Source organism: Branchiostoma lanceolatum, chromosome 12 (assembly GCF_035083965.1).
Source record: "Branchiostoma lanceolatum isolate klBraLanc5 chromosome 12, klBraLanc5.hap2, whole genome shotgun sequence".
NCBI lineage: Eukaryota > Metazoa > Chordata > Leptocardii > Amphioxiformes > Branchiostomatidae > Branchiostoma > Branchiostoma lanceolatum.
The window spans coordinates 13264224-13289536 of NC_089733.1; the positions used below are offsets into that span (position 1 = coordinate 13264224).

At 39.5% G+C, this 25313-nt stretch overlaps 2 protein-coding genes across 4 annotated transcripts; both read left to right on the plus strand.

Annotated features, from left to right (window-relative positions):
* Positions 1-16: 16 nt before the first annotated feature.
* LOC136446267 (2'-5'-oligoadenylate synthase 1-like) lies at positions 17-8804 on the plus strand. Its single transcript, XM_066444601.1, has 11 exons — positions 17-237; positions 2278-2396; positions 2805-2924; positions 3326-3474; positions 3972-4159; positions 5035-5181; positions 5763-5919; positions 6498-6687; positions 7502-7708; positions 7873-8018; positions 8426-8804. Exons 2-11 carry the CDS (start codon positions 2302-2304, stop codon positions 8428-8430), a joined length of 1404 nt encoding a protein of 467 aa, XP_066300698.1. The 5' UTR covers positions 17-237; positions 2278-2301; the 3' UTR covers positions 8431-8804.
* Positions 8805-9637: 833 nt separating this feature from the next.
* LOC136445889 (transmembrane protein 245-like) lies at positions 9638-25278 on the plus strand. 3 transcript variants are annotated; one of them, XM_066444112.1, is made up of 18 exons: positions 9639-9772; positions 11586-11701; positions 12377-12897; positions 13343-13568; positions 13787-13852; positions 14942-15214; positions 15917-16086; positions 16515-16619; positions 16879-16955; positions 17801-17891; positions 18348-18446; positions 18853-18993; positions 19487-19609; positions 20143-20288; positions 21088-21188; positions 22067-22241; positions 22770-22976; positions 23276-25278. In XM_066444112.1, exons 2-18 carry the CDS (start codon positions 11677-11679, stop codon positions 23301-23303), a joined length of 2574 nt encoding a protein of 857 aa, XP_066300209.1. In that variant the 5' UTR covers positions 9639-9772; positions 11586-11676; the 3' UTR covers positions 23304-25278. The 3 variants fall into 3 exon arrangements, with proteins under 3 accessions (XP_066300211.1, XP_066300209.1, XP_066300210.1); XM_066444114.1 differs by lacking the exons at positions 22770-22976; positions 23276-25278 and adding an exon at positions 22662-22763 and having other exon boundaries at positions 9638-9772; XM_066444113.1 differs by lacking the exon at positions 13787-13852.
* Positions 25279-25313: the final 35 nt, after the last annotated feature.

The following is a 25313-nucleotide window of genomic DNA, read 5'->3' on the forward strand; positions in this document are numbered from 1 at the left end:
ATATCCGGTGGTGTCCGTTGCCTAGGGCACAGCGGGGTCAAGCCGCAATCGCCAAACGTGTTAGGGTAAAAATCAGGCAGGTGGAAAAGGCGATTACAAGCAATCAGGTTAACAATCCGGATCACACAGGGGCGTCAATCCTATGCGGTAACCTTCGCAGCACTTAACAACTTCTTTTCGAGACTACTGACATCAAACTTTAACCCCGAAACGACCGTAGGCATTTACACATTGAAGGTACGTTCAACATATACGTTACCCCTTTTGTAGAAACATTTGAGTTAGTCAGTACATAGAAGTAGAATCTAGCTATAACATGGACATTCGAGTTTTTATACTTCACTTGCATGGCATAACAGTTACTGTATACTTAGTACTGCTACTATATCTTGGATTATTGACTTACGAGGATTAAATGCAAGAGGTCACATTCTATCGATTTTTAATCATCTCTGCTTGCATATCAAATCATAAGACTTTAATTTCAAGATACAAATTTACTTGCAGCAGAATAAATGCAGTTCAAACAGGTCTACGTAGCTATTTTCCTCGCAGAAGTATTTGTTGTATCGTGTTGTTTTCATTGTGTACAGGCTGTACCATTCTTTTCTCCAGGTCAACCAGAAACACTTTCCTGTCGATATTAGTTTCCCACACAATTGATTTACCATTTGTCAATACCAACATTTTCAAGTGATCTGAACCCTATACAATCGGTGCTTTCAAACCTGTGTATACGTTTGACGTCTGGAACTAAAATACGCTGAAGTTCGGTCGATGTTTGTATAATAACAACGGAAAGGATCACATAACACAGAGTGCGTTTGTTTAGTGAGCCAGACGTGTTACTAAGATTAGCACAAATCGACATTGAGACACCCACAGAATTCTTTATCCTTTAGAAATCAAGTTGGCAGGTTCGTTCGTTATGGCATTTCTTTAAGCAGTTGTTCACCAAAATGATATATGTTGACACCAAAACCTTACCGGTGGCCCATTGTTTGCGTGTTCACAACGCGTAAAGTAATTATCGCTCTAAATGGACACTTTAGTTAATGGGTATTGTCAGTGTAGCTGGCAAAACGATGGGCGATCATTTTAGATTATCTGTTTTTTGTGTAGAGTGCCCGGGTTACCAGGCACCTGTCAGTATGTGTTGTACAAACAATTGGTGAAGAAAGCAAAGGTGGGTCAACCTGCGACCGGGCAAATAGTTTAATCTGTCACTAAGTAATATAGTCTGGGATACGTTCCTATATACGAGGTATGGGTTGCACTGAAACTCCAGTCTCAACTAGACGTTTTGGTGGACTGACAAAAAAAGTTGGGTATCCCTATGACCGGCCAAGCTTCTAATAAAATACCTCAAAGGGTGGGTCAACCCACGACCGGGCAAATATTTCAATCTGTCTCTATGTAAGGCTGTCTGGGATACGTTCCTATATACGAGGTATGGGTCGCACTGGAACTCTAATCTCTACTAGACTTCTTGGCGGACTGGTAAAAAATAGCAGGGTACTCCTGTGACTGGACAAGCTTCTGATAAAGCATACTCAAAGGTGCTTGGCCCACGACCGGGTAAATAGTTTAATCTGTCACTAAGTAAGGCTGTCTGGGATACGTTCCTATACATAGGGCATGTGCAAGGGGTGAACAGAAAACCTAGTTTCTGACATACATCTCGGAATAAAAAAAGGAGAGCACCTCTATAATCTACCAAGCTTCATATGAAAAATTACCCGTACTCTGGCCGATTTCTACAATATTTTCAGTCCGTCAGAGGTCTGGTTGAGACTACAGAAACTATGCATGACATACACACGATCAAATATTATGTTATATTATGTAAAGATTATGATGTTTTTTGGTGTAACGACAACTTATTTATGGTGCCATAAAATATTCTTTGGAATCGAAAAAAGGGTTTACAACAGATACACAGATGCTAGGTACATGCGAAGATTATGAAAAACAAAAATGCAGATGTTAAACATCCTTAAGTTTTGACATCTTTGGTTAAACTTAGTACAAGAAATATTTTGGCTTTTAATCTTTTGTCAGCTTTCAGCAAAACGCTTAGCACAGATATTAATGGTAGTTTGATAAATCGTCTGCAAACAGGCAGCCCCATATTACGACGTGATAAATTATTCACGGCTTTAATCATTATTGTTGGGTGAATAATTCCTAAGACTTGTGCTTTGATGCGTGACTTAGGAGCTAACGTAAAGGTACTAGATATCGTATCATGCTAATGCGTCTTCTTCAATTTTGCAGAATATCAGCTGATGATTTGAAAAGATGGCGACCTCGCCGCGCGGAGGGATAAAGCTGTACTACTGCCCAAGATGTGGGAAAGGATTCGCCAGTAAAACGGCCACATTACAACACCTCAGGTAAATATCCATGGGCGAGAAATAAGTTCCAGTCGCACTTGAACGATATTGTCTACAAATATAAAACCCTTATGATGGAAAGCTCTATGTGTTTACAGAAAACCTTCGTATAAAAGTAGCGTTTTCGGTGCTTTGAAAATCTTGTGTAAGCGATCGCCACAATATGCGAATGAATTGAGACTCGATTTTTTGTGTGTACATGGGTGGATAGGTATATCTAAAGGTCGGTGTGAATTGTATTTTGGGAGGGTACGATACGAGATGACAGAGAAAATATCTGTAGTTGCCGTGTCACTGCCGAGAGAGATGGTCATATGGATTTGCACAACACCTCTGGAACTAGTAAGTGTGCATGGCAATACATTGCACTGTACTGATGATTCATTCATTGCTCTGTTTTTATTGAAGAGGCAAGCATGAGGGTTGTGTGCAGTGTGACAGGTGCGGGAAGGAGGTCAAGCGTACTCTGATGAAGCAACATCTTAAAGATGACCACATCACTGAAGACATCAAGACGTCAGAGGAGAAGTGAGTCTTAGATAAATATATGTAGATACAAAAACACTTACCTCTTAAAAAACCCACAGCATGTTTGCTGCATTGTAAAGTAAGACCAAAGCATGTCCAGGACAAAAGATACGAAAACCGGAAGCTTTGCTGCAGTACCAAAGGCCCAAAATCGATCTTGACCTTCATTTCCTCAAGACCTACGCACATATATAGTCATAATCCATCTAGAGGTTATGCTGACCACAACATATCAATAAACACAAACAGACACACAAACGCACAAAACAATACCTCCATTTCTTAATGAGGGAAAATGTGCCATATCTAGCAACGTCATGTCCTTCAGCAACATACATCTTGCAGCTTAATGTGTACTTGTTGCCAACTTTTGATTCAAACAAGACTGTTCTGATCTGCAGATCACGACCAAACCGCGGGGAGGCGCCCGCGTACTTCGTGGCCTCTCAGACGAGCGTGACGTGCCGGATGTGCGCGCAGAGTTTCGGGTCCGTGCACAGTAGAGAACAGCATGAGAGGGAGGTGCACCTCTTCAACACAAGCTTGAGAGGTAAGGGAACTTTCATTGCAAATCGTGCTTTACATACGTACCTTGTCATTCCAGTCACCTTCGTATTTGTGTGTCTAGTTTTTCTCTCTCTCTCTCTCTCTGTGTGTGTGTGTGTGTGTGTGTGTGTGTGTGTGTGTGTGTGTGTGTGTGTGTGTGTGTGTGTGTGTGTGTGTGTGTGTGTGTGTGTGTGTGTGTGAAACTAAATGTGCTTGTGGATATTTTTCTACTTTATTCACTCGATTAGCTTTCATACAGTTGGCAAGGTAGTCTTTCAGCAGTACATAACTTCAATTTGCAGAGGAAATTACTTAACAAATTATGTGTTGTGTGTGTGTGTTCGTTTACTTGTTTGCTTGTTTGTTAATGTTTTGCTCAAACACATTTCCCACCAGCGTCTAGTTGATGTTCTTTTAATGTGTTCAGACGATGTCTGATTAAAAGTGTGAAACTTGGTCAATAAAAATATAAATTTTCATCAATTCTTACCTTCATTTCAGGAGCTCTGGCATTACGGATGACAAACGACAACTTCCTGGACAACGTCCGGCCGTCCGGACTGTCCGACTACGTCCGGTCATCTCTCCAGCTGCCGTTCGACGGGGACATGGGGTGTCAGCAGGAGCTGGACAAACTCTTCCACTTCCTGAAAAACAAACTCCCGTTTCCAGTTCACAGAATCGTCAAGGTAATACTGCAACTGTTACATTTATTGTCCCATAAGTCAAAATCGCTTTGTATGCTGTGGGTAATATGTCAAAAGTGAAGGCCCCTGATTTGTAATAGTAAACAATTCTTGTCTCGAACATTGTCCAGACGGGTTTTGTTTACGTCTCAGACTCTCAGTGGCCTTCACCTTTGGCATATAACATACAATATCTGCGCATGCGAACTCGGAAGTATGAGAGAGCTTATTCCCCCACAAACTTGCCAGAATACATCCTGCTTCTCTCCTAAGTACATACATACATTATTATAAAACTAGAATGTTTTGAATACAGTAGTTTTCAATACTGCTTATAATGATAAGTTGTAAAAGGTCATATACAATCCATTTGCATCCATTTCGATCATATATGATCAAACCCATAACTCTTTCTAGCTTACTAGTTGAAATTTAATCACTCATATGTTCTATTGTGTATTCAAACGTTTTCAGCAGACCAAAACATTGTAACAACTACTAGTGCTCACCTGTCTTGCAAGACGCCATATTGAAATTTTAATATATCCACAATGCATCACGTTCCCCTTGCGTTCCTTGTTTTTATGACACGTATCAGGTCTCAAGAGCTCAGCCAATGAAATTTGCCGTTTCATTTCAGACTTTGCTTAAAACATGAACCAGCCAATTATAACGAGAGTTTTGTTATAAAAGGTCGTCCTCGTGCTACATAAGAAATTGCATGCTGTACCTAAAATTTCAGTTGAAAAAAAAAATACATGAAAGCTGTGTGATTTCTAATTGCTTGTTGACAGAAACGCCCTGTAATTTTACGAATTTAAGAATTAGACTACTCTCTTATATGATGATATGATGTCCATTGTTTTTATCGCTCACAGGGAGGCTCTTATATCAAAGGCACGGACTTGGCCAGCAGATGTGATGTCGACTTCGTCTTGTTTGTCAAAGGGTCAAGTTTACACGACCAGATCGCGAGTCTCAGGGAACATCAAAAGGACGCGCGAAACGTCTTACACAACATACAAGTAAGTCTACAAGCCTAACTAGTACGGATGGGTATACAAGTTCTTTATACACGATAGAAGACGATGATCGACCAACTTTCAATATTCGAAGTAAAATAAAGGCTTTTGACTTTTGACTTGACTTTGACCTTCCTATTGTCAATGATTGGAGCTACTCCTCGTCGCCAGGGGGCGCTATAGCAAGAAGAATGCGGTCCCTGATGTGACTGAGCTTGTATCCCTCTCGCATTCGGAGTAGCGTACATGTTAGAAGGGCGACTACATGTGTCTGTCAATCCTTTCGTCTTTTTCGACTTAGGTGACGACGATTGGCTGTATAAATGGGCCCATGGCAGGGGAAATAATAGATTATAATTCTAATCTGACTATAATAATAGTAATGATAATGATACATAGATTTCCTGTTATTATCAGGGCTTTGTCGCGCTTATTTCAATTTAGCAAATGATTAAACGGGATATGCCCGGGTAGCATGTAGTCACCATTGCCACACTCTGTTTTCTTCGTCTAAGTTACAATGTGGCACTGATAGGTATAATTCTATTTGACATTTGACCAGAAATCATCCACCGTTCCAACAGGTCAGTCTGAAGAAGTCGGACATGGCTAACCAGATCCTGATGGAGAACAGCACGCCGTTCGCCATCCGGTTCCAGTTCAAGTGTTACAAGAGCAGACACATGCACCTGGTGGACGTCATGCCGAGCTTCGACACGCTGGGACCGAATCCTTCCAAAGGTAGGACTGTGATCGCACGACACTTAAGCAAAATGAAAACTGCCACGACACGATGATGAATACCTACGTCTCTCTCGGGACATTGATAAATACATTTTAGCTATCATCAGCGAAAAAAAGCTTGGATTGACAAACCGTCCACTGTGTCGCTAATGCAGATGAAGAAGAGGGAAAAGAAAAAGGCCCCAAAAGTAAACCCTGAGGTATACCTGCGTATTCATTTGCTGATATGTGTAACAATAAAGCTCAAGTGTTGCCAAATCATCGAATGAAAATCTTGGAATTGCAAACCGTCCACTGTGTCGCTAATACAGATGAAGAAGAGGGAAAAGAAAAAGGCCCCAAAAGTAAACCCTGAGGTATACCTGCGTATTCATTTGCTGATATGTGTAACAATAAAGCTCAAGTGTTGCCAAATCATCGAATGAAAATCTTGTAATTACAAACCGTTCACTGGGTCGTTAATGCAAATTAAGCAGAGGGGAAATGAAAGGGCCCCAAAATTAATCCTTGAGGTACACCTGCGTAAATGTACTGCCAATATATAAAGCTCTCTTGACATCATTTGTTGTTGACAGAGACCAGGAGAATACTCTACAGGCAGATAGAGGGCACCAAAGACGCGCCCGACCGGCAGCACTTCTCCGTGTCACTGATGCAGCTCCAGGTCCAGTTCGTGAAGGTCCGGCCGGCGTGTGTGAAGGACCTCATCCGCCTGGTCAAGCATTGGAAACTCACGTCATTCGCGCCACCGTCGGCGGACAACAGGTAAGATACCCCCGTGAATAGTTTCATCAGAGTGGTAAATCGATGAATTAAATTTGTACACACCAATGCCCCAATACAAGACGGGAAAGGCGGACTTTGGAAAGCCGTATAAACTTTATCTTTAGGTCATAGCGATCACAAGCAATTTTAAACTACTACATTTTATCTATATTTCTAAGATATAAATGCATTTCAACAAGTTTTTCACCTGTTAGTAGCTGTTAATGTTTAATGTTCTAGTCCGCCGACGTTCCAGTGGTTCGCATTGCACTACAGCATAGGTGTCGCTGCTTATATTGCAATGTGAACAAGTAGAATTGCTCCGAGGAGGGTGTCAGTCTGTCACCGAAGCGTTGGTGGAATAGATACTTGGTTGTGTTCAAAGAGCATTTTTATTCAACAGGTAAGATAGCCTTGACAAAATCTTTAACCATTACACACAACGACAGTACTTTCAGGGAGGTTTCGAGACGCACTCTGTCTCTTCTTCAAGTCGGTAAGAAGCAGGACTTTGTTGTGTCATGGACTGTTTCACTGACTGATTCGCTGTCATCTTCATGTTACCCACATTTGTAGTTAAAAACCTTTAAATCCTTACCACACACCGTGTAGTGTCCAGTTTGGCGCTCATCACTTTCCTCAGCCCTTGGGCCACACAGGTAGATCATACTTTACATCATCGCTGCGGTTGCGCGGATGTCTTTGACTCCTTTTCCCCACCTCTTTCTATCCTCCATAGCTCTGGGGAGGTCTTTAAAAGTGCAGCATACTGACACACTGCCTCTAAAATGATCCTGCTTGTTCACATTTTCAGCAACAGGAGACTGCCGTCCTCCTACACGCTGGAGCTGATCACGATCCACGTTTGGGACCGGGCGGGACATCCCATCAACTTCTCCATGGCGCAGGCTTTCCGAGCGGTGCTGCAACAACTCGTCAGTTATCGCGAGATCTGCATCGCCTGGTTCGACAACTACGAGCGGTCCTGGCCCGTCGTTCAGAAGATTATGAAGAGACCAAGGTGGGTGACTGATAGCTATAGCTTCATCCTGTTGGTTAGTCAAGTACACGTTATGTTGTTTAGTCAAGTACACGTTATCTTTATACTAACACTTTCAATCCACGGTATGATAATGTTATGTTGCTTGTTGACAATTACGACGTTACTTGTTCTTCCTTCTTCAGGCCTGTCGTGCTGGACCCTGCCAACCCCACCAATAACCTGTGTGAGACGAGCAACGCGTGGGACGAGGTGGCGCACGTGGCCAGACACAGTCTTCTCAAACCGCTCTTTCACGGGCTCAGGACGGAAGAGTGCTGGAAGATGCCAGGTAACTGATACAGTATACTCTCAGTCATGCAATTCATGTTGTCTGTGTAACGCAAACTTTAACGGCCCCTCCCCCTAGGGGCAGGCCAAAGTTGGGTGGGCCGGAATAAACGCGATTTAATCAGGCTGTAATTCTTGTAGTCTTCCGAGACTGGACTGCCAAAGAAGAAAGTCTTGTAAGTGGTAAATAAAACATATTCTGGATCAAAGTTGAACTGCAATTTCCATTACACCAAAAAAATCAGACCGCACCCAAATTTTCGACTTATCAACTCCATAACCCAGCCTTTGTCAAGGAATGAGCAATCCATTGTTTCTGTAACGTCACGTTATGGTTGCAGAAAGTCTATGGTGCCCCCAGTCTCTGTTGATGTGTTTACTAATTTGGTTGTTTATTTTGTTTTTCAGAGTAAGTGAATGCCCCTGAGGCAACTGGACGCTGAACACATGTGGCTGAAATATCAAGCTAAAGGCATAATTGTTTAGAGCGCCTTTCATTTGCTGCTAGCTTAGATGCATTCATATCATATTCTATTGTGTTTGGAAATGTAAAAAAACAGGACCTGTCAGGCATAGGTTTGTTGTAAATATCAAAGCTATCGTGCCGAAAATATCTAATATTTTGCTTTATTTTGTAAATATATATGCTACGATTTTTAATGAAGTGCCATGAATGTCCTTACGCTGCTCTATCAATGGCCATGCTATACGCATGAAGATAAAGCATGATGCTGAGAGAATATTATATTTGCATATCTTACAGAATAAATACTTTGTACCTTGTTAATTATTCCGTGTTGTGTATGTGTGTGTGTCGTGCACGCGTGGTGTGTGTGTGTGTGTGTGTGTGTGTGTGTGTGTGTGTGTGTGTGTGTGTGTGTGTGTGTGTGTGTGTGTGTATGTGTGTGTCTGTGTGTCCGTGAGACACAAAGATGAAAAAAGTTACACAAAATTAGAATACTAGTATCAGGCTTGTAATGAATACTGCGATGGATTTCCATTCCATGCAAATAAAAACCGTATGGCACAGAAAGCCGTCCATTGACACCTCACACAAGCCTGTCCAACACAGAGTGATCTGTGCTAGCGCCGTAACCTACCAGGGAGGTTTGGGACAGCACTATGGCGATCATGGACAAACCAGAAAAGGGAAATGGTAAGAATGGAATGCCGATCCGCCATTAACGACAGCATCACTTCCCCTAACAAGCGACTCCGGCCGTGACATCAACCACGGGATTAACAAGAAATTAAATTTGTGTATCTTTATGTGTACCTTATGTACAAAGGCAAATCTGCAATAGAACTGAGTTTAAAGATGTCGCCTATGTGACAGAGACTGACATTCTACAATAGGACTGTTTAGCCATAGTCGATCATCGGCTGTAGGGCTGATGTGAATTAGGATAATACCATGGTCAATATTGACCGAAGGAGGCCGTATCTATAATGTACAAGGATAAATATCGTTATACGTATAAAGATAAAACTGAATATTTGTCTTGGTGACGTAGATAACACAATAAATTTGGCCATCACAATGCAAATTTGATATGGTTTTATTTAATAGTTTATAGTGTACACAGACATATGTAGACAGACGGACGTATTGGGTAATCAGGTGATTCGACATGACCTTTAACCCTGACCAAGTTTCGACGACATCCATTCTGTGTTGTGTTTTCGCATCCATGACGAAATATTTCACGTTGCTGGGACCGTTTAAAACATTGACAGGCGACATGTTTGCTTGAGGTAGGTGCTCTATGACTCGGTCTGTAGTAGAGAACGTAGTAACGTTCATATAGAGGTTTTACGTGTGGCCTAGTTTCAGCAGTCGATTTGGTGGGGGGAGGGGGGCGGGCGTAACGTTCCATATTGGGTAAATATCAGCCTTCGCAAGGCTTCGTTTGGTTCATACATAGACGTGAAATTTATTGGGAAAAGCCAGATGTTCCTGGGATTACGTCATGCTGCACTGCGTCAGAATCTGGCCTGTTGAAATCCCCATAATGTAGGTTTTTACATGTCAAAATTAAACATACCGAAAACATATTGTTACGTACTGAAATTATTTTACATTGTTTATTACATATCATGACGATTAAAAGATGAGTATATGTTACGTTATATGATAATTTCCAACATCCAAGTGTTGTTTCCTCCTACTGTACTAGTGATAGAATCTGTATGATGACGTTATGTTAGCCATTGGGCGTGGCAGAGCTGATTGATTTTAACATTAATCTTTTATTACCTACATGAACTACCTTCATAGTATTCTTTAGAATACATTGTCTGAAATTACGTTTTGCCAATGCCACAATAGCAACATTTTTAGGAGAGCTAATTTATAATATATCATTGGCAAACTTTTAAATCTATTGCTGTACATGTCTCTTTCCATGTCGTAATATTATGATAATATTCCTTTGAAATTCTATCCATTTGTTATAATTTTCATTGGGTGTATTCCTATCAGAATAGATACAGGTAAGAGTGCATACCAGGCAAGAAACTATTTTTGTTGTATTTTTTAAAAAGTTAGTGAGTAAACAATATTGCCATGAAGGATGTCATGTAAAGAGTAAATATTTTACAGGTACAAATGTTATATCTAAAAGATTTGCTATCAACTACATCCACCTAAAACACTAAAATATCAGTATCGCCAGTCACCATATACTAATCGTCAAAATTATTTCATTGAATCAAAATCATGTACTAGTTAGTACTCTGCTATATAACTTTATAAGGCTTATCAAACAATTTAAGTTATTGCACAACTTGCTGCCACAACAGCCGTACAAGGTACAATGTATTTCATCGTCTTTTATATAACAACCGTTCCACATTTACTAGAGTGAGTGGAAAACAGACATAATTTAATGTCTTGTTCTCAAGGTTGTTCCTTTCGATCTACATTCAATGGCTCCCAACTAACAATTGTGATATATCTTACAAAAAGTCTCATTTGATGGACTAATCAATTATACACTAGTAACACCACTACACTTCACAGTTTTGGCAAGATACCAAACATTCTGTGCATATTGCTGTTAAATGCATTTCACCTACTCAAAGCTGATGACCAATGGCTGGCATGCTTCCAAAATCCATTTTACAGGAGACTTCACAATGCAGTCATAGATGATGTCTTGCTTGAGGCACACTAAGGGTTTTAGCTATACAGAGATGATACAAAAACTGCAGGTGTGATACCAGTAAGCTTTGTAAGTCGTGCTAAACATTTCATGCATTATTGATATTTTACTCCAAGGGAGGGAAGTCTTAAATTTGTTTTTGGCTTTTCTGTGTGTGTGTGTCTTGCTGTGTGTGTTCCGGTGATTCCTACTTTAAATGCAGCATTGCCTCAGAGCTGCTATAGATCAATACTAGTATTCCTATCAGTCTGGGACTGGATGGATTACAAAGCAAGATGGGTAAGGGGTGAAGTCTGCCATCTCTGCCTTGTTTTTCCCATCTCTGCCTTGTTTTTCCCATGTTTATGGTGCTAAGGAAATATTTTGAATTTAGGAGAAGTTGTTTTTTTGTGTTTATTGTTCAGATGAAGCATGATCTGCCGAGCTATAGTATAAGAGCTGATGTCAGTGGGCTGGGACTCTCGTGCTTAATGGTGGAAGCAGAAACCAAATACGATGTCATCAACCTCCACAAGAAGTGGTAAGGCTATTAAATTAATTCTTTACGTACCAATTTGCATGCCTGTGCTTGTATTCTAATTTGGGATGGTGTCCATAATCTAATCAAATTTGACCAATGATATCAATCTCCAAGCAGATATAGAAAGGGAAAATCATGACTTTCTCAAGCTCCTGGAGCACTGGGCCCTAAATCTATTGAACTAAATTTTGCCTTTCTGCATCTGCTTGGAGATTACAGTGATATGCGATATAGCTAAATTCAAAAGCATTCAATTTGGTATGACTGTATTACACACCTTCAATATTTGTTGACCTTTTGCTCACATCACAATTTTGTCTGTAAAGTAGGGTAAACGGGTAAGGAACATTTGAGTCATCTCAATTCTGAAATACTGCAGTAGGACAGTCAAAATTGGAATGTGTTTTTTTTTTTAACAGTCTAAGGTCTGTACTGTGTTGATGACAGTAAGTCTTGAAATGTTGGTGGGGTTTTTATTTTTGCAGTTTTTGCAGAGACCCCACCACCGCGAGACCAGGAATTTGTATATCCATTATATACTCCTGTACTACATTTTGTTTCAACCACAAACTTATATATGTTAATACACCAAGAAAACTCCTTTTCCCTAAAACTAATTTACAGTACCAACGCAGATTAAGTTCAATGCTAATTTTCAGTAACCATTTCTTACAGAATCCTCTTCTGGACTCCCTGGCCCCTCGGGCGTGGGGTCCCCCCTCCACAGTATGCTGCACTTCTTCCCCCAGGGCCACGAGAAGCCCCTCAAACAGGCGTTCTACAACACCGCTGCAAACCTTTTCATACTCTTTGCAATCGGGGCTGCCGTCGCCGTGTATTTCGTCCTTGAAGCCTTCCTCCGACCACTTCTATGGGCCGTATTGTGTGGTACATTCCTGTATCCATTCAAGTACCAAATCACCAACTTTGTCCAGGGTTGGCTGCAGAGTTTGAGTGATTCGGACACACCACTAGCCGTGGGGGTGGCCATCTTGCCACTCACTGCAGTGAACTACTCGGCTAACCTGCTAGGGGGCCTCGCTTCACGGAAATGGAAGCTTATCCTTGGGGTTGCCTTTGGGATGCCTGCCGTGTACTTTGTGTATTATTTTGGCCCGCTGGAGAAGATGCTGCATGCTGTGCAGGGGTCGATACACGCAGTCTACCACATGTTGGGATACTTCAGTGCTGTCTGGGTGAGTTGGCTAACTGCTTACTTACAGTAATAAGTAAATGCATTTATGTTTGCGGTTTTAACTTTGCAGTGGTTTAATGTTTGTGGTTTATGCCGTAACCTCTTAACGTCAAATTTATAACCAGTGCTCAGGAAAATGCTTGTTCCGTCATCTGCCCACCTACCACCTTGTTTCACCCGCAAACTAAAAACCACTGCGGACAAAATATTAACACTGTATGGACTCATACTAAGTTGTTCAACATCATTCATATAATGATACATTATTGTCATTATGTAAAGCATCATCTACAATGTACATTTTAGAACCATGCACTGAGTTGCAATGTAAGTATATTCAGTTGTAATTCTGAATCAGTGAAATAGGTTTTAATTTGTTATGGTCTTATTGTTGATTATGATTTATGTTACTCTATGTGATATTAGTTACAACTTTATTCCTGTAGGTGTGGACTACAGTCATCGCGTATCTTGTGGCCGTTGTGTTCTGGTGGAAACCGGGAACAAGCACGGCCCTCAAAGTGCTCTCCATCCCGGTGTGGGCAGTGCTGCTGCTCCACCTAGCAACCGTTGCCGGGCCCTTCAGGGTGCCCCTGTTTGTTGCCGTGGTGACCATCATGGTGGTTGGGTTTGTGGCTGAACTGAGGGCAGGAGGAACAGCTGACATTCTTGGTATGTTGATGATATGATGTGCTCAAATAATGACCATATACACGTATATATATATATATATTCATTGTAACATGTATTTTATTTTTGACAATTTTCTATATTAAAGTGACAGTAATTATATCAATTTTTCTTTTACTTTCGAAAATTCATCACATAACTTGCATGAAGTGTTCTTTTCCAAATGAGTAACACTGGGCCATATATCATCCTGTTACTAGCAAAGATCGACTTAGTGTTGCCTGCATCGAGATCACAGGTTCATCCTTCATCCACATATAACCAGGGTGTGTTATCGTCATGATGTATTTTTTTATATTTCTTGGGGAAGGTAATTTCTGTCCATTATGAAAATACGTTTTAGACATGAGACACTTGACATTAAATTGTAATCTACCATACAATCGCTATGTTTTTCATAGATAGATAATTTTATATACTTAGGTTAAAGCTCACTTCTCCCTCTCTTATATTATATTATTAGCTACAAGATTGTCTTCCTTTGCCTTCTTTTTTGTCTGTTTTTCTGTTCTTCTTTCTTTCTCCTCTGTGCACTATTTCTTCACACAACTCTTGGCAGTGAAAAGGCCCAAGCACACCTATGTCGGTCTGGGCTTGTCACGCTCGTATCCCTGCACCCCTGTCACTCAACTCTCTCCATATAGCCACACCTTTGACCTGTATGGTCTGCATGGTATGGTGTTATTTTTATTTGTTATTTTTCCTCTTTTCACTGATTTATTCTTTCATATTGATATCATTAATCTGTGTGAATATCTGATATACATTTTTTCAATCATTGTCTCCCAAAGTAAGATGTTTGTGTGACTTGATTTTTCTTGGAGATTCTGCGTTATTTTCAGACTTCACGTGTGTAAAAAATTTCAAATGCCTTTCATATCATTAAGAACTTAAAAGCCCTCTGAATTACAGTCAAACCTGTACAAGTGACCACCTTTACATAAGGACCACCTGGAAATTGTTTCTACTTTTTGGTGGTCCCTTTTATTTCACCATTGTCTCAAGCATTAGCAATCCTAGTGACCACCTGCATATTTGCATTGCCATTCATGGTGACTGTCATATTAAATGGTCACTATACTGTATACATAGGTTTGGAATTGTCTGTCTGTACAGCATAGAATGTCTTGCATCTTTTCATACTTCACACATTAAGATTTATAACAACATTGAAATCATCCTCCTTATCCTAATGCTGTTCCTTGGTGCCGATACTGCAGAATCATAATCTATATAAAGATGCTATCATATGAATTGAACGTAGTATTCAAACTGTAATTACATTTCATAGTTTGGAATATGTTTCTTTTTCCTTTCTGAAGGTTGAAGACTATGAGTCTTTCCTTTGTTGACAGGAAACCTCGTAAGCACCACCATGTTTGACCAGAGCGACGGCGAAGGCTCGCCTCAGAAACAGCCGCCTCCCGCAGAAAACATCCGCCCATCGTCTTTCCCGGACACGCCCAAACGTCAGAGCAAGTCCTCGCTGGAGTCGACGCTAGCCAGGAAGAAATCCAAGCAGATGCCGTTCAGTAACAAGTGTATTTTGTGGCTGGTGTATGCCATAGTGGTGGTTAGACTGTGGATGCACCTCTGGATTCTGGAGTTGCTGCCCATTCCACTGAGTGGTGAGTTTAAACCTCCTTGGTGAATAATATAGTTCAGCGGTATATAGTTGATGTTATTGTTATTAGTAAGAAGTGTATCTGTGGCTGGTGAATGCCATTGTGGTGGTGCAACTCTGGATTCTGGAGCTACTGCCCATACCACTGAGTGGTGAGCTGTAGTTAAGTGGTTCATACATTACTTTATTGCACAACAGTTGTACAAGATACAAAGTATGGCATCTACTGTTACATAATACAGTTCCATATGGCTAATCTACCTAATACAAGAGTATGTAGAATGGGATGAGAATGGGTTTTTACAATCATTGGAGGAATACATGTATGATGTTCTTATGGTATATGCAGAAATGTTTGCGGTGGCTTTATGTTTGCGGTTTTCGCGGCGACCGTTTTACCACGAACTTAAAACCACCGCAAACATTTTGTCCTATACTGTGGCATTATGGAACTATAGCACTGGCGCAAACTCAAAACCACCGCAAACACTCCATTTCCTCCTTAGTGCGAAATAAGATCCACCCAAACTTAAATGTATTTACAGTATTTGCTTTTTTTTAGTTGTTAAAGGGACCCCTGTTTCAGCACCAAGGACATCAGCCAGGGACAGGTTTGACTGTCTGTACTACAAATATTTCAAGGTTTGCAGTACTTTATTTTGTAGGAATATTGCTTGTTTTACAGTTGTTTCTATTCACATTCTAGTGTTGCTGATCAAAAAGTTAGCTGTCCAAGTCAGCATGTGGGAGGTGTTCCAGACCAAACTGCAGCACCACAAGCAGACAGCTAAGGAGTGGCTGTCAGCCCGACAGGAGGCACTGGCACCAAGACCTATCCGGGGGCTCTGGAAACTCTTCCTCCAGGGAGACAAAAAGGTCAGACTTTATTAGTCTTGCTAGCAAAATACAGTACTGAAATGCTAGTACAGTACTGCCACTGTAGCTCTAATAAGTTGTTTTATTTTATTTTATTTACTGGCAGGTGTTACAGTACACTACACAGACTCTCAGGCAGCATAGCTGATTTTCGAGGATCTGTATGTACAATCATTCATAGGGACAAACACAAATACATAAATGAAGTTAAGCAAAACTCTATAGATTCTAATAATAAGTTTAACTAAATGATCGGCATTAGAATTAGCCATACAACCCAGTTAAACATTGTCCTTAGAAGCTGCAATAATACTGATCTAATGCTGATTTTATTCTGTGATAGTCTTAACTCTGAAATTTTCCATGTTAAATCAATATTAAAACAGTATTGCTGAAAGCTGAAAGTATGACAATATTTCCTGCTACAGATTTCCTACATGCTGGAGAAGTCACTCAATGCTCTGACCAGCACTTTTGTCATCCTCCTTCTGTTGGTTGGTACAACGCTCCTCACTATACTACTTGCCATCCAGGTGAGTAGGATAAGGTCTTATATTACCATGTTATATCAACTTATCCAAAGATAGGAAATTCAACTTTCTTAGAAAGTGTAGGTAAATAGTCTTAGAATAGACAAGACATTGCATGCCTATTCTGTCCCACAACCCAGTCTAGAATGTACTGTTGACATGTGGGCCAATTGTGGGCATTTATAATTACTGAATCTAGAAATTGTAATGTACAGTTTTCTGATGAAGATAATCTACATGTGTATTGTGTGTCTTTCTACAGGTCCACCAAGAGAGTGTACATCTGGTGAATGTGACCAGTAATGTGTTAAACGAGACTTTACACCCGGATATCAATGAGTAAGTGTTTAATTTGTCTTTTAGATTATGAATAGGTGGCCATGGAATTTCATAGTTTTACCTACTTCAGACCTTAGATCTTAGATCATCCCGCAACTTTGTTGCATAGGTCAAATTTTTGGCAAACTTTCCCTCCAAAGGTTGTGATTTTGTACCGCTTCTGCCATAACTTCAGAATGCCCTTAATTATCTAAGATAACTTTAAGAAAGTTATGTAGGATTTCCAAATCACCCCATTATAAAACTGTGTGAAGATAGAACTCGATAGAAATGTATTTATCTATCAGATATCTTTATAGAGCTGGAGCAAAAAACAAAGTCCAGCTTCTAGTACATCTCGTCACAGAGTGTATCTTTCAGGTCCTTTCTACAGAAAAATGTTTCAGTTTCACCCAGTTTCTTTAAAGTGAGGTACAGAATCTGATGACCTTGTAGCATCAGAGACATCATGAACAAAACGAATGGACACGGACCATGAACCAGCTTTCGCCCTACTATATGTTGTATGTTGTAGCAATTGTATATTGTTGTACCATAAATATGTAATGATATATGTTGATAGAGTTTTTAGGACTCAAATGACTGTGTATCTCTGCTATATTGTATCTGACCCTTACCTCTTCCCTCATGACCTCAATGAAAAGCGGTCTGCGTGCCGATTTGAGCTTATCATGAATAAACAAAGGTTCAAACAAACACAAAATCAGGAGTCCGCAGGAGAAATTTTCCTGCTGGTTCCTTGTGATGTGAAACATTTCCAGAGAAAAATGCTTCAATACAGTAGAGATGGGTGGATAGTTGTTTGGACATGTATTCAGAATTCCTGATGTTTTTACCATGTACAGATGGTTGTCAGACAGTGGAGGTATACAGACTACCATGGACTCTATGATGGACAATGCATACGTCTATGGGAGAGAGTGGATAGCAGCCAAGGTCAGATATCAATCTAGTGGTACCTTCTATAACCATATATTGTGCTTATAAGTTATAGTACCTATTGTTATTCAACAATTGTTAAAGCAAACTACCCCTACATAAGATACTGGTAATACTTGACTTCTTTATGTAAAATAAATCATGTATAATAGTAGATAAGTGTAAAATACATGTAGGTTGTACCAGTTATTGTACATTTTGTATATACTCTAGTAAGACACATATTCATTTAGATTTTATAAGATGTGGCTAGATGTTTTGTTTATGCATAATCGTGTATATAAAAGTAATATATGATTTGATTATAAATGCAAAGTTTAGGAAACTACATAATATGCATACAGGTTGGAGATCTATAAAATGGTGTAATTGCAGCTGTGAAAATCCATTCAGGTTGCAGTACACTGGTGGCAATCTATAAACAATGATTAAATTGTTCTTCCTCCTTGTCAGATCAATGATAGCCTCTCTGGGCAGCCAGTGGACAAAAAGTTGATCAAGAAACAAGTCCTGGAGATCTGGGACCGGCTGTATCATACCTGGCTGGCCAAAGTAAGCGGAATCTTTCCACTAAGTTACAGTAACACTAACAGTTACTGTTAACATTTATACATTTGTTTGTGCACTAACCACTTTGTGCACCCAAAATTGGAGCTGAGCACATGGTTTCTGACTGTTGATGCACTGTTGAATCCAGATAATTTTGATAGTATACAAGCAGAATATAACTTTCCCAACTTTGATTTTTTTTTGTAAACTTTATATAGTTGGCTACAGCATCAACTTTTAGAGTCTAATTGGCAACTTTACTGACCAACTCCTAGCAACAGATGACCTTGCTTGCAACTGACTCCCAACCATTGTGTTGAAAATATCTTAAGCCATGGTCAGCTATGTGTGACAAAGGTGTTACCTTTAATAGAATGTGTTACCATGTTGCTCCCTACCATTTCCCCAGAATACTACAGTTGTGTCCAGTAAACTGTCCAAACATGGGAACATGACTAGTAATATGATGAGCGTCTGGCATGGTGTCAGTCATCTGGGTCTGTCCGAGGTCACCTCATTCGTACAGGAGAACATGAGCACACTCATGTCCGTAAGTATTGTCATATGATGATTCTTATCAGTTGTTCTCTTGTAGTTTGCTTGCCTTTTCCTAGGTGGCGCTTCAAGCATTGAAAAATTCAGAGTAGAACGTGAATAATAATTTACTTATTATAAACAGTAGCATACTATAGATTGAATTGTGGCCACGTGGCGACTTGCAGTTTATCATAATACTTTTGTAATGTGCCATAAAAATGCAAGGTTTGGTTATTCTTTTACGCATTAGATAATAGTAGACTCTAATTAACACCCTATGAAGTACATTTTTAAGAATAATGCCATATGACATGCCATATAACATGCCATATAACAGTGACTGTAGCATATTTTTACTATGCCATATATGATGTGTAGCATATTTTTTCCACCTTGCCGGTAAAACTAATGACACCTTGCAAATTTGCATACAACAGGGAACAGGGATTTGAGCCCTGCTGTCTTCATTGTAAATGATTCTAATCATGGTTCTTAAATTGTTCCAGGTTCTTGAATCCATCTGGGCTGTCCTGAAGGGAAATATCAACCTGGCCCTGAGTATGGTGACAGCCACCATATCTATTGTGTTCTTCAGCGGGACTGCCATTCTCAACTTTGTTCTCTCCACTGTGAGTTTACTTTAAATCTATTTGTTTAATATGATATTTATCTATTGGTTTGGCTGACAACATACAACAATTACTATAATAGTACAGTCATGTAAGAATGGAAGAAGTACTCTATATACTGACCTTTGGCTATAAAATTCCGGACTTGCCTTGTGTTGTATACAACTCTGTGTCTAAGACTAAGTACTGTACAAGTCTTCAAAAGCAGCAAAAAAGCACCCCTATGAAAATGGTGTGCTTGACAATTTAGCATCAATGCTGTCAATTAATCAACTGTACAGTGTCAGTAATGGTACTTTGGTACAAAGAACAACTTTCTCACCTGCCAATGTTGTGCTAGTTTTATAGCCAAACCTGTACTAGTCTCCACCTTTGTTTAATGACCACCTGGCCATTTTGGCCATTTTGATAGTCCCTTAGATTATTTTCCTCCTTCAGATTATTTTCTTTTGCCCCAACATCCATGCAATGAATTGTGTTTTAGCAGAAGGAAGGAAAACACTGCTTTAATTACTGTATGGATCTTTTCCTAGGTTATTTTCCTGACAACCCTATTCTATCTCCTGAGTGTGAGTGAGAACCAGTACAAACCGGTGGAGTGGATCGTGAACCTGTTCCCCAGCCCTGGACAGGGAGGATCCACCAACAGACTGGGGCAGACAGTGGAGGAAGCCATCAGGTACATGTTTGTTTGTGTGTTTGTTTAATATATATTTTACCAGGGGGATAAATAGTGCTTACACGTACTACTGTATTTACATGTAGTGGGCTGAGTTCAAAAGCCCCAAAGACTTGTTACATGTACATTACCAGCATATACTTCAAATGCTCATTTGGTCACTAGAAACCAGAAGAAGAGGACGTTAATACTTGACATTAAAGAACCTATCAAATCGGAAACTTGTTTGAATGGAAAAGTCTTGACCAAAATGATGTATAACAGAGAATACAACGTGCTGGAGACTAAACTTTGTGTATACTCCAACTTATAAGAGTATGATTATGTATGTATGTATGTATACTATGTAAATGCTCATTTAATGTTGAAAAAAGAGCCACTGCCTGGGACTTGACATCTCATATTTCATATAATGTATAGCTCTCCAGAACTCTTGTATATAGCTTTTAATCAATGCAACTTAAATAGACATAATTTTTAAAGTAGTTATAGAAAGGTGAAGATTTCAACATGTCTATATCAAGTTTGTTAATGTAAAAGTCTGAGTAATTCAGGGCCCAATATAGGGAACCCTGCAAGTCTGTACACCTTTAAGGGCTGAATAAAACCATTATTATTTTATATAATAATATTTCAGACAGCATCCACTGTGTTTTATCAGTCAACTGGGAAGACAGCAGATACTGTCTGACATGTCTGACTCTGTTAGAAATCTTATCCAATGTTTAATTGTTTGATAGATTTTGTATGATATATTATGTGTACCTGGATGTCTAACCTTCATTGATTTTGTTTCTAGGAGTGTGTTTGGAGCATCCCTGAAGATGGCTGTATTCTATGGCCTCTACACCTGGCTCACACACACTGTGTTTGGGATCAACATTGTTTTCATTCCATCGGGTAAGGAAAGTTATGATGTTTATTTGAGGATAACGCAATAGTTTGTAGAAACATTGATTCTTAGACACTTTCAAGTTGGTCCAGTATCATAAAAAGTTCACTGTTACTGCAGATGGCGTTTCATTACCATGGAAAGTGCAATGGTTCTAATGATGGTTTTTCAGTACCATGGGAAGTGCCAGCATGCTTTTGATTGTGTTTCAGTATCATAAAAGTGCACTGTTACTGCTGATGGCATTTCAGTACCAAGAAAAGTACCATGTTGTTTCAGTACCATGAAAAGTACAATTGTTCTACTGATGGTGTTTCAGTACCATGTAAAGTGCAATGGTTCTGTTGATGGTGTTTCAGTACCATGGAAAGTGTAATGGTTCTGTTGATGGTGTTTCAGTACCATGGAAATTGACAAGATGCTTTTGATGGTGTTTCAGTACCATGAAAAGTGCATGGGTACTGCTGATGGTGTTTCAGTACCATGGAAAGTGCACTGGTGCTATGGATGTTATTTGAGTACCATGAAAAGTGCCTAGCTACTGTTGATAGTATAGGTATGCAGAAAAATGTATTTCAATCCCTGATTTACTCTTCTGTTACTCCACCCCAACACAATGAAGTATTGTTTTGTGTTTATGTGTATGTATGTATGTGTGTGTGTCCGTTGTGTGTGTGTGTGTTTGTGTGTGTGTGTGTGTGTGTGTGTGTGTGTGTGTGTGTGGATTTCTGTAATTCCCAATATAAACAATGCAGAATTGCCATACATCCTCAGTGCTGATATTTGTTACTGCAAGACTTGGTTGTAAAACAGTATATTAGGTAAGGTGGGGTGAAGTCTGCCATCTCTGAATGCCTTGTTCATTTCTTTTCTTATTCCTTTGCAGCCCTGGCAGCAGTGTTTGCAGCTGTTCCGTTTGTGGGTACGTACTGGGCAGCCCTGCCGGCAGTGCTGGACCTGTGGCTGGTACAAGACAAGAGTGTCCTGGCCATTCTCCTGGCCGTGTGTCACCTCATACCCATGTCCTTCGTGGACACAGCCATCTACAGTGAAATTAAAGGGTGAGAAATATCCATTTTTTTCTTTGGGGAAAATTATAATGTAACAGTTGTATAATCATATAACATTTTGAGGTTTATAACTAAATGAGAATGAAAATCAATAATGATTCTGCAGTTGTCATCTTTCTTAGCCATGTACAATCAGGTAGTACAGTTTTTTTTTTTTTTCAACTTGATTGCCATGCTTCTATGATGATCAATCTATAGCATGCTCTTTGTTTGGGTCTTGTTAAGGCTTATAACGGTTTTAATGTGGTTTAATAAAATCAAAATGACGATTGAGATACATGTGTATGTAATCCCTTGCAAAATTAGGGCATCTAATTTCTTTCTTTTCTTTTCTTAGTGAAGGGTGTCTAGAACACACCCTGATACCCTTCTAGCTATTAGCCTGGTACTTATATCCTACCCTGTCCCCAGTGGTGGCCATCCTTACCTGACCGGCCTGTACCTATATCCTACCCTGTCCCCAGTGGTGGCCATCCTTACCTGACAGGCCTGTACTTATATCCTACCCTGTGTCCCCAGTGGTGGCCATCCTTACCTGACCGGCCTGGCTGTGGCTGGAGGGATCTACATCGCTGGGCTGGAGGGAGCTCTGATCGGTCCCATCCTGCTGTGCTGCCTGCTGGTGGCCATGAACGTGTACAGCGGGATGATCCAGGGTTCAGGCATGACACCAACATCCGAGCACAGCATGAGAACACACAGGGGCATCCCTATGCCATTAAAAAGGTAAGGACTTCTCTGGATATAAGCTTTGCAAGCATCAGGTCTCTGCTTTGATCACCAACCAAGTAAGTGTCCCATGCAAAAGTGTTCTTGCTTTGCATGCAAGAGGTTGTGGGTTTGATCGCTGACCAAGTTATGCCATTTAGACTTTAAAAATGGTACACACTGCTTTCTCTGCTTGGCACTGAGTGCGTAGGGGAAAGAGTATGATAGTTAAACACACACCACTACCAGTGGACTTGTACACTAGCTGAATGTTCTTTGCTCTTAAATTCATTGCAGATTTCTTCACTTTCTTCCAGAGCTTTCAGCGAAGCTGACCAACATTGATGCAATACGTAGTCCACGTGTTAGACGGAGCTGCTTTAAACTTTAGCCAGATGTTGCAAACATAAGACTATAACCAGACATCTTCTTTGGCCACACTCTGTTCTTGTTATTACATCTTTTACTCGGTAGGCTTCCGGGACTGATAGACAACTGTTGAGCAACCAAAATTGTATTTTGTGTATAAGATATGACTTTATAAATTGAACATGATCCATGATGTAAAAGTATTATTTTAAAGACAACAAATCTTAACATGCAAAACCTATAGAAAACACTTTATCATAAATATATTATCATTATCATCGAATAGCAAAGTTCTTTTATTATGATTATTATCCTTTGGGTAAGTAGTTATATATATTTTTGGTAGCTCAACGATTGCCGATTCAGTGGAAAAGGGTGAATGAATACATTAGGCTACTGGCTATTTTTGGACACCATCTATTTGAGCATTTCAGACCTTCGTACACTTTTATTCTTTTTTTAAAGATTTCTGCCGACTTAAATGTATTTTATTCTCACGAAGCCTTATGACTCTTCATGGCACAACTATTCTGGGATTTTATGATTGAAGATGGCATTGAACATGAAGTGATTCAGAAGACACTCTTGATAACTGCATACAGGTGTTTGTGTCAGTGCTATATATTTTCAAATTATCAAAGGACTATTTTGATACATCTTAGTCACGAAAAATATTACATAACGATAGATATCTGCTGAGGAATGATTTTATGATTCATAATGATGTTACATAAGTGTTAGAATGTTCGATTTTATAATAATTTTGTATGTTGCTGCTTGCTGTCGTTGAAATTCTGTCATCTCTATCATGATGTTGGTAACATGTACCAAGCAGGTTTTTTGTTTAATCCATTCCCTATAGCTATAGCTACTGCTTCTGCTTAACCCAACTTTGGTTTGGCAGACTTATCAGTGTGGTGGTTAACAGTTTTCATGAACACAATTGTCCCAAAGAAAAGAGTTTGCAAATCAATTTGTATCTTTCTTTGTCTATATCAAAATGTTTAACAACATTGAGGTGGCCAATGTGTATAAACGATGCAAACAAACATTTTACAGATGTATGTTGAAATAGTTGGCAACTGCAAGTTACCTGCTACTAGTTGCTACATAGAAAAGAAGAAAATTGCTTTGGCTGAATAAACTTGAATATGCCAGGACAATCAACGCATACTGATAAATAGATATCACTCTGTGCACGCTAAAAATACCTTACACAGCGTGACTAACAATTTACTAAATAGAATATGATCCAGAAGTGATTCAGACAAATTATACCAAATGAATCCTTAACTTAAGAGTTCCTGCACCTATGATGCATTAAGTCATGCATACAACAGTACATGAGATTTATGTATGTGCTGTAACACCTTAACTTTCCAACAGAATTACTACATACATGTAAAAATCTTTCAGTGAAGAAACAAGAAATCTTCCTTTTTTCTCCAATGCTCATAATACTTCTTTTTACTACACATGTAAAAATCTAGCGGTAAAAAACAAGGAAAATCTTTTTCTTTCTTCAATGCTTCTCAGTAAAAAGAAGTTGATGCATGTTGCACAGTATCTCTAATGTGTTGTTACATGTTTTTACTCATTTTTTTCCAATGCTAACCACTCATTATCATTACAAACATACTGTACTATCAATTACCACGATATACCATATCTATCAATTATCATATTTAGACTTGTTTCATGCATTTAATTTTTTTTCTATTAGGACTGCTTTCATCATATCCGTTGTGACAAAAAAATATATTTCGATGTCAAGCTGTAATTTAATTGAAAATTAAACTAGGGCTTTACAGCTCTAAAATCATCATATTTTTAAATGTACATCACAGTTTTTTTCAAACACCACAGCTACATAGCTTTAACGTTTGTATATCATGTACTTGCATTGTGTACAGCTGACAAATGTAAACTTGGAATAAACCAGCAAAACATGTTTTGATCTCAGTCATTCAATGTCGAAATCGATCC